This window comes from Acanthopagrus latus, chromosome 10 (assembly GCF_904848185.1).
Source record: "Acanthopagrus latus isolate v.2019 chromosome 10, fAcaLat1.1, whole genome shotgun sequence".
Taxonomy (NCBI): Eukaryota; Metazoa; Chordata; class Actinopteri; order Spariformes; family Sparidae; genus Acanthopagrus; species Acanthopagrus latus.
The window spans coordinates 5,296,692-5,305,985 of NC_051048.1; the positions used below are offsets into that span (position 1 = coordinate 5,296,692).

At 43.1% G+C, this 9,294-nt stretch overlaps 1 protein-coding gene across 1 annotated transcript; it reads right to left on the reverse strand.

Annotated features, from left to right (window-relative positions):
• Window positions 1–444: 444 nt before the first annotated feature.
• On the reverse strand, window positions 445–8,038 carry zgc:92429 (uncharacterized protein LOC445063 homolog). Its single transcript, XM_037112535.1, has 12 exons — window positions 7,917–8,038; window positions 7,604–7,827; window positions 6,789–6,838; window positions 6,627–6,683; window positions 5,877–6,031; window positions 5,574–5,677; window positions 4,494–4,546; window positions 3,682–3,752; window positions 2,284–2,386; window positions 1,900–2,019; window positions 1,251–1,313; window positions 445–1,133 (listed from the first exon to the last, which is right to left on the reverse strand). The coding sequence occupies exons 2-12, from the start codon at window positions 7,665–7,667 to the stop codon at window positions 663–665; spliced, it is 1,311 nt and encodes a 436-aa protein (XP_036968430.1). The 5' UTR covers window positions 7,668–7,827; window positions 7,917–8,038; the 3' UTR covers window positions 445–662.
• Between the last annotated feature and the right edge of the window lie 1,256 nt (window positions 8,039–9,294).

Genomic DNA, 9,294 nt, shown 5'->3' on the forward strand with positions numbered 1-9,294 from the left:
GTTGATACCTTTGCTGGGCACAACATTTGTGGCACGCCTTAAAATGAATCCATGAAGATGAAGGTTAGCGACTAGCGAGTGAATACTACAACACTGTTATTACTGCTAAGCTAATGCTGCTAGAGCCTTGAAAGTATCACCTGTAATCTCTACCAGTCAGTCTGTTGGTAACACAACAGGTCGTGTCTGCGGATTAACAACAGGCTCGTATTAATGAAAAACTACGTGGCTCTCGAGCTAAAGGCTAACTGTTTTGTTTACAGCTGCAGCCTGTTACAGCGGCGGATACTCCGATGACTCATTAAGCTTTTAAAATGAATCATTAATCTCAATCTTTCTGACTAAACTTGGGGGAAGTGTGATGGATTACGACTCCTCACGGCATCGATCCTGCAGTTTATCTGTAGCTTGTGGCTGTTTCAGACAAAGAAAGAAAACAGAATGTTGGACATAGAAACAGAAGTCTTTATTTGTTGTGCTCAGGTTTCATCCAGTTGGATCACACATAAATAAAAAAAAAACAAAAACAAAGGATCTGGTGTGTTGTGTGTTGTAATTTATCCAGAAAAAAAAAGTGGTTTAATGTGAATTTGCAGCAACAAAACAAACTTTCAAACATTTGCTTCATTTCGAGAACCTCCAGAATGTAATCCGGACCCGAGCTACTCGAGTTCTGGCATGTCTTCGTACTCTCCCGCCTCCTCCCTCTTCCTCTGCTCCGCCACTCTCCTCTTCTCCTCCTCCGCCTTCTCTCTCTCCTCCGCCGCCTTTTTTATCTCCATCTCCACCGCTTTCATCTGCAAGTTCTTGATCTCCTCCTCGTTCTTCTTCATCGCCTCCTCGTTCTTCTTCAGCTCCTCCTCGGTCAGGACCTTCTCCTCGCGGGCCTTCCTCAGCCGTCTGTTCTCCGGCGTGTCGTAGGCCCAGTCGTCGTCCGAGTCGCTGATGTCGTCGTCCTCGATGTCCCAGTCCTGCTGGACCGCCTCTGTGGTTTTGGCCTCCTCCTCTGGCTCGGGCTCAGGTTTGTAGTTGGGGTCTTCCAGTTTGCCCCAGGCCACCTGGTCGGCCTTGCGGAGGGTGACCTCCACTTTGGACGGCACCATGTTGACCGAGCTCTGTTTGACATTCACCACCTGAAGGTACGCAGAAGACGAGAGATGGACATAAGAGACTAAGATAACGTAGTTAGCATTTTAGCAACAGGTGAGCTAATCTCACTTGGCTGGCAGGTGTATTTAGCAGGTACTCACGCCCCAGAAGTGGAACTCTCTCTTGAAAATCTTATTGTCTTCAAACTGGATTTGACACGAGAGCTGAAGAGGACAGAAAGAGACAAAATACAGAGAAAGGACAGAAGAATGAGGCAAATTTACTGTAGATATTTTCTTTTCTTGACTCTTTATCACGATCTCACTGAAAGACACGACTAAGAGTTTGTTAGATGTATTAGCTTTAGCTGATGGCAAGTATCTTTACGCTAAATCATGTCTGCTTAAATCACTTCCGGGTAGAAGAAACCTGCATCGAGCTCTAGTTTACATTCAACTTTTCTTCTTTCATGATGTTATTTCAAAGTGCATTAACCATTAAAAGCAACTCTTTAACTAACGTTAGGTTGGAAACATGATTTACCCATTTTGTTTGCCAGTCTACCAACAAGGTAACATAAAGAAATAAAGGTAGATGAGCATTTATTAATAATGTAGCCTAAGTAGCAAGTAAGCCAGCTAGCTAAATCTACAGTTAAGGCTAGTTTGAATGGCAGAATCTGTCGCTGAAGACTTTTAACATTTATTATTGAAGTAGGCTGAGGTAATAAATATGAAGGTAGTTCCAGCTTGACAGACAAGCACCTGTTGCTGAAACAGAACTCGAAGGTGGAGTTAAGGAAGCACTCACCACCGTCTGGTTGGCCTCTATGCAGGACATGTCTGGGTTTGCGTTCTTGGCGTAAATTGTTACGACGACATTATTTTCCGTCTGGTGCCAGTCATGTCGACACGCCACCTTCTTCTTGTCCTGGAAACACACACGAGAACACACACATATGTACACACACACACACACACACACACACACACACACAGGTCAGCCACAAACAAATCCTGGTTTCGACAGACTTGATCTCCAGTTTGTGTGTTTTGCTGCTTTACACACCAAACTCCATTCAAAAAATGAGCAGTTTTAAATGTTGCGTTGTATTTCTCTGTTCTGTCAACATTCTGGGACATTTACTGCCATGTTTCCTGCTAACGTTCAGTCAGGTGTTGCTCTGTGTTGTACCTGCTTCGGGATCCAGCGGTGTTTCCCCGTGGTGCAGCCCTTCTGGTCGAGGAAGGCGTTGAAATCTGTCGTCTTTATGCAGCAGCAGCTCCAGTATTTATACCTGAATGCGGACAAATTAAGGCAAGAGGCACAATTTACACCGAGGGCATCAAGTGGCCAAGCCCTCATCTGGGGGCTTGGCCACTTGATGAAAGAGACTTTAAGTGCTATGATTGAAGTGCTAACGATATGATTTTTTTGGGAGGGGGTCATGCTATGAGGGGTCGAAAAGTCTGAACAAATGAGCCTTGAGTCTTTTGCAGAAGATGGAGAGTGATTCTGCTGTCCTGACATTGGTCGGGAGTTCATTCCACCACTGACACAAGGTCACGGAGGAGGGGGGTCACACGGGAGAACTTGAGTAGATTGTTAACGAGGAGCGCTGGAGGAGACCAGCGCTTGGACCTGGAGTTGTGTTGCGTCTTTTGTGGGGAAAAGACCAGATCCTGCAGATGTTGTTGAGGGCAAATCTGCAGGATGGGGCCAAAGCAGTAACGTTGGTCGCACAGGACAGTCCATCGTCGAGGATCACGCCCTGATTCTTCACCGTCAATGAACGCAATACCATGACTTCCTCCACAGGGACCGACAGGTCCATGCGAGGGCAGTCTCTCCCCGGGATTAAGAGGAGTTCAGTGTTACTGAGGTTGAGTTTGAGGTGAGGGTGTCGGCCTTCTCGACTGCAGAATGACAGTTCCAAAACCCCCGTCGTACTTCAAGTTCAGTATCAGTGGAGAAAGTCTAGAGATAGACGACGATCAGTGGTGGACAGCGAGGTCGTCTGACTCCCACAGAGACTCTACGTCTTCGTTCAGCAGCCCGATGCTGCAGGTGATGCTGCAGGTGATGCTGTAGCCATGCAAGCTCGTCTCCACCTGCAGTCGAGCCCATTGATCACAGCTGACTTGGGCAATTTGAAACAGCTCGGCTGAGTTTTCACAGGCAGCAGTTCGAACTGAAGAAGGACGAGTGATGCTCGTGTACAGATTCACTTCTCAAGACTGTTTTTAATCACAGATCTTTAATTGAATGTTTGATCTTCCCTTCTTTTAACATCTCAGCTTTTATGTTCCTTTGTTTTCGCTCGAGCAGCCTTCGGTTTGTTTGTTTTTTGTTTTGTGTTGTTTTGTTTACATTTCTGCTTTGTAGCGGCGGTCCAATTATTGTTTGAAAAGAGATTTATGCAAATAAAGATTGTAATTATGATTTTGTTACAGCAGATTATGCGAAATGCATCTGTAATATCTGCAGTGAAGAAGTGGGAACACGCAGCCGTTGTGTTGTGTTGTGTTGTGTTGTGTTGTGTTGTGTTGTGTTGTGTTGTGTTGTGTTGTGTTGTGTTGTGTTGTGTCTCACCCCTCGTGGAAGACGGGGCCTCCGGGGTGATGGGTGCAGACCTCCATGTCCGTCTCTGGGCCCTGATAAGCCTGAACACACAAACACACAGTAATGATCGATAATGTGTGACAGATCGCAGTTTCTGGTCATCAATCGCATCAGAAGGTCACTAGTCAAGAGCTGTGCTCCTCCTTCAGTCTTGGAGAGGTTTTCTTCCTCAATATTTCTTTATTACAAGCAAAAATAACAAAGATTTTGAGTTTCTGGCTGAGAAACATTCACTAAATATACTCAGAATCACGACCTAACGAGTATTTACTGTCCAAACATGCTTCAAATCTGGTGAAAATGTGTTTTCATGAAAATTATGCATCATATTTTACAAGATGATCAAAAAATCTCAATCTGCAGAAAATCTAGTAAATATTGGTGAATGTTCTTCAGAAATGTCAAATAAATCTTTCAAAAAGTGGCACTAAAAAGGAAGAAATGCAGTACAGTTATATTTAAGATGAGCGCTTAAAGTGAATGTAATTATTTATGACACAACACAGAAGTGGTGAGAATGTTTTCTGGGGCGAGAACAGAAAAGAAAAAGTGACGAGAAAATGAACACGTGTTGTTTCTGTTTTGTCCACTAGATGGAGCCGTCATGAAGCTTTAGAGGAGCAAAGATCAGGAAGTCAAACTGAGACACTGAGCAGGTGTGTGTGTGTGTGTGTGTGTGTGTGTGTGTGTGTGTGTGTGTGTTGTTTCCCAAAATAGTCGACAATCTGACATCAGCAAAAAAAAAAAAAAAAAAGACAACTTCATCATCCTCACACACTCACCGTTTTACATCCTGAGTTCTTGCAGCGAGTCCCCGGCATGACTATCTGACTCTCTGAGGGAAGAAGAAGAAGAAGAAGAGGAGGAGACAGAAGAGATGAGAAGAAGAAGAAGAAGAAATCAGAACTGGGTCACAAACAGCAACAACATCTTTATTATCCAGTCAGTTTGTCTGCGTCACATGAAGTTTCATGTTACACAGGAGAGGAAATGAGAAACTTCACGACAAGAACAGACTGAAATGTTTTAAACTTCCACATTTGTTGGCTCATTTTGATGAATCTTTACTCTTTCTTTGTTTGATTAATCATCTATTTATTCCAGGATGTTTTCTGATGTTCTGATTTTGTTTATCTCGCTGTTTCACTCGCCAGGTTTCAGGACTCACTGTGGTTTTCTGCTGTCGTACTCATCAGATGTCAATAAATAATAATACCTGATGTTAAAATGATGATTCGTGATGCAAAAACACGACACGTGAGAAGAAATGTGACTCTGACACACTGAAAATGTTCCTTATCAAGTCATTTTGATCTGTGACCGAGTCTGTAGAGATTCATTTAGTCAGAATGTGAGAGCAGAATGAAGACGTTTCAGAAAGAAAGAAAGAAAGAAAGAAAAAAAGAAAGAAAGAAAGAAAGACAAACAAATAAGGAAGAATGCAAGAAGGAGGCAAGAAAGGAAGGAAGGAAAATTAAAGGAAAGAAATAAAGAAAGGAAGGAAAGAAGAAAGAAAGACAGACAAACAAATGAGGAAGAAAGAAAGAAAGAAAGAAAGAAAAGGAAATAGAGCAAAGAAGAAAGCAAGAAAGGAAGGAAGGAAGGAAATAAAGAAAGGAAGGAAAGAAGAAAGAAAAGAAGGAAATAAAGCAAAGAAGAAAGCAAGAAAGAAAAAAAGAAAGAAAGAAAGAAAGGAAATAAAGAAAGGAAGGAAATAAAGCAAAGAAGAAAGGAAGAAAGAAAGGAAGCATGAAGTAAGGAAAGAAGAAACAAAGTAAAAAGGAAGAAAAAAAGGAAGGAAGGAAAGAAATGAAGGAAGGAAGGGAGGAAGGAATAAAGGAAGGAAAAGACAACAAACCAACCTTTCTTCTCCTGCTCGGCCTTCTTGTTGAGGTCCAGTTTCTCCAGCGCCTGAACCAGAGACGCTGACACTTTGTGAGGCAGTTTGATTCTGGGCTCCTCTGAGCTGAACACACACACACACACACACACACACACACACACACACACACACACACACACACACACACACACACACCACATTATTTGTGTGCAGGATGCAGTGGACGACCTGGTCCTGACCTCTGAGTGTGTGCGAGCAGCAGGCAGTGGATGGAAACATGCAGTTATGGTGTCGATCTCAGAGAGCAGGATCAGGAACTCACCTGGGTCTCTCCCGCTGCAGCTTCTCTGCAGACTTGGGTCCCTGGTAGATGATTTCCTGGTTGTTGGTGTGTTTATTCCCGCCTTTGTCCGATGACACCTCCGGCCTCAGAGGCTCCAGGGGCTTGACGTTGCTGTGGCGCCCGCGGGTGCAGCCCTGTGGGGTGGAGGATCCTCATCAGACGGCGGTCTGGACACACTACGTTTAAGATATCACTTTCTTCTACACTACATATTTTAACTTATTTCAATAAATCTTGCAGAGCGTCACTTCCTCGTTCCCCTGGCAGATATATTTGCTCGTTTTAAGTCATATTCGGAGTTTGACAGTGATGTGATGTCATCAGCAGGGTCGCAGGACGTTTGTAACCTCTTCACGCTACACAAACATCAGACATTATATTGTTTTTTATAAACACAAACACACGAAGTGAACGTACAACAGGAACAGGATGGTGGGGACAAAATGGTCGACATCTTTAAATTAAAAGTGACATTTCACTGTCGACTTTGACTGAGTTTCATCATCGAGCATCAGCCAGGTAAACACAGAGTCCACCTGTCCTCGTCTGACTTCCTTCATTTTTATTGTTTAAATGTTGTTGTTTTCGGAAGCTGGCTTTATCTGCATGTGTTTAATTCGCACCAGTAACACAACTAAGTCCACATTGTAGGTAAAATAATTAACTTTTACTTTCACTTGATTCCACTCAGTTTCTACCATCACCCCAGAAAGTAACACTTAAAGTTACCTTGATGGAGAGAAACTCTGAGAAGTCCGTCGTCCTTTTCCGACAGCAGGACCAACCCTGGACAAACACGCGCGCAATAAAACATCAGATTTTTTTAACTATCACTAAACAATTTATTTTTTAAATTTTTTTAACTTGGTGCCCAGATTTAATTGTTTTTACCTTCAGAGCATCGTGGAAGATGGGAACACCTGGATGGAAGAGGCAGGAATCTTTTGGATGCAAAAAAAAAGAAAAAATACACTGTCAGTCTTTTTATGGACACACACACACACACACACACACACACACACACACACACACACACACACACACTCTCTCTCTCTCAGCTGTTCATGTGTCCCATAAAAGGAAGCCGGTTGCTAGAGAGAATCTGTCTCGTGCTTCAACAGACATGTGGCCGGTACGCTACATGCTAGGCTAACGCTAGTGACAACTTCTTACTGACGTCCAACAAACCAACTTTTCCAACTTTTCCCAAGAAAATCAAGACAATAAGTCTGTTTTTCATATCCTGTAAAAGTTGATTTAAACACTTAAATTGATCCTTTGTCACTTGCACTGTACACAAGTTGTCTTTTTGTCATGAATTGTTCTGATTGAACCCAAACTTTACATCAAATTGTATGTTAATACCAAGAAAAAAATAAAATAAAATCTGGTCACAAAGGCATTTTTTCAAAATAAAAGCATAGATAAACCCGTTTTCACAGTGAAATACTTACATTGGTTAAAAGTCTGAATAAACATGTCTTTTATTCAGGATTTGAGAGAAAAATAGTCCAAAATTCAGCTTGTATATGATCCATCTTTTAACTTTTTCAGCTCAGAAGCTACAAGAAAGAGTAAATCTAAACCCTGTCCAAGAAAATCAAACCACCAGCGTTTAATAAGACTATAAGACCAAGCTTATATGTTACATTTCACACAGATTGACCCCAGACTGGACTGAGAGTTTAAAAGAAAGGATCTTTTACCATCTTTGTTCTTGTCAGGCTCAAAATTGAGTCCACAGCCTTTGTTGTAGCACAGCAGAGTCATGTCGGCCTGTTGGTTTGTCTGATTTCTCCTTCAACGTTTTAGTCCCGTAGATACTGTCCTCCAGCCCCGGACGCCTCTCCTGGTCTTTAAGTGCTGCGATCAGACCTCCAGAAGTTTCTCCGGAGACGTCCTAGGCAGGGTGATCGCCTTCTGGACGGATCTGAAAGAAAGAGGGGGGTCTGTCTTCCTCTGTCTCGATCTCTGGTTTGGGCCCTTTGGCTGAATGAAAGTTAAAAATAGCAGCCTCACCTCCTCCTCCTCCTCCTCCTCCCCGTCCCTCTTTCAATTCACAGCTGTCAAAACTTATCTGGAGGTGGGGGTTGACATTCCTCCTGCTGAGCGTCGCCTGTCACATGCAGGCCTGCTGTGGCCCGGCAGCGACCACAATAGGACTGACAACTTCTGGATTTCTGTCACTTTCTCTTAGAAGATCCAAAATCATGCGGTTGTTTTCCCTGGAGAGGCAGCCTGTGTCATTATACCTGTTGAAAATTTAACTTCCAAGTCTGAAACTATGGCCACTGATGTGCTGCTATGACTATAAATGTTCTATACACACACATAAATAAAGATAAAGGAAGATAAATGTAGATATCATTGGGTTTATTTCCACTACATTTCTCAAATTCACAATATCTGTTTAAATCTTCAGTTAAATATCACAACTGTTAGCTGGTCTGTCACAGCAGACTGGCTAAAAATCATGTCAATTCAACAGAATGAGAAATCACGATGAAAATGTCTCATCATTAGTGTCAAAACTGGAGGCTTACTCTGCATATTGTAAGACTAGGGCTGCCAAACATGATGAAGCACGCCCCCCAGAGTGGGGAAAACAGGATAAAGGGTTCTCTGGAGTTTGCTTCTAGTAGAGAAAACGAGGTTAAGTGTCCTCTAGGTTGTCCTTCTGGTAGAGAAAACGTGACAAATTGTCCTCCAGGGTGTCCTTCTAGTAGAGAAAACGAGATAAAGTGTCCTCTAGGGTGGCTTCAAGTAGAGAAAACAAGATAAAGTGTCCTCTAGTATATAAATGTATTAAGACCTCCTGCGTGCTGGTGCTCTACCACATTCGTATCCTCTTCAACGATGGGAAAACTTCACCGAACCAAAAACGTACAATTATCTTTCATTTCCAGTGCGTAGCTGCTGTTGATGTGTTTGTATATAAACCTGTGTACTGTATATATTCCCGTATATCTCGGCCTGTTGTGACATGTTGATCTACAACACGTCTACCAGCCTTTTTCTGGTTTTTGTTTCTGTTTCTACAACAACTGCCGCTCTCCCACGGTGGAGGATTAAAAAGCAGGCTCCCACCTCCCGACTCCCACTGAGCTCTGAATAATGAAGCTGTTTGTGTACATTTGTTCTACGACCACATCCAGAGGCTCCCGCCGACACCACTGCTGATGCATTTGGTCGAATTTCAGGGCTTTTTGACGAGATGGTCCTTGGAAAGAAATATGTGACTCAGACTGTGGCGTGTTTGACAGACAGCAGTGTTTTGTCTGGAGTGAATAATTTATGGTTCAACCACCTGCAGTCGCTGCGTGATATTCTGCATCTGTGCGCCCGGGATGAGTGATCGGATCGGTACAAAACCACAACAGGCAACTTATAGAGCTGC

What these genes read in the sequence shown, in the direction of transcription:
- zgc:92429 (XM_037112535.1), bottom strand. Translation starts at nt 7,667, where the DNA reads ATGACTCTGCTGTGCTACAACAAAGGCTGTGGACTCAATTTTGAGCCT. An exon ending in TCTTCCACGATGCTCTGAAG is followed by an intron (nt 6,684 to 6,788) that starts GTAAAAACAATT and finishes GTGTTTGTCCAG; the next exon opens with GGTTGGTCCTGCTGTCGGAA. An exon ending in GAGAGTTCCACTTCTGGGGC is followed by an intron (nt 1,134 to 1,250) that starts GTGAGTACCTGC and finishes GCGTACCTTCAG; the next exon opens with GTGGTGAATGTCAAACAGAG.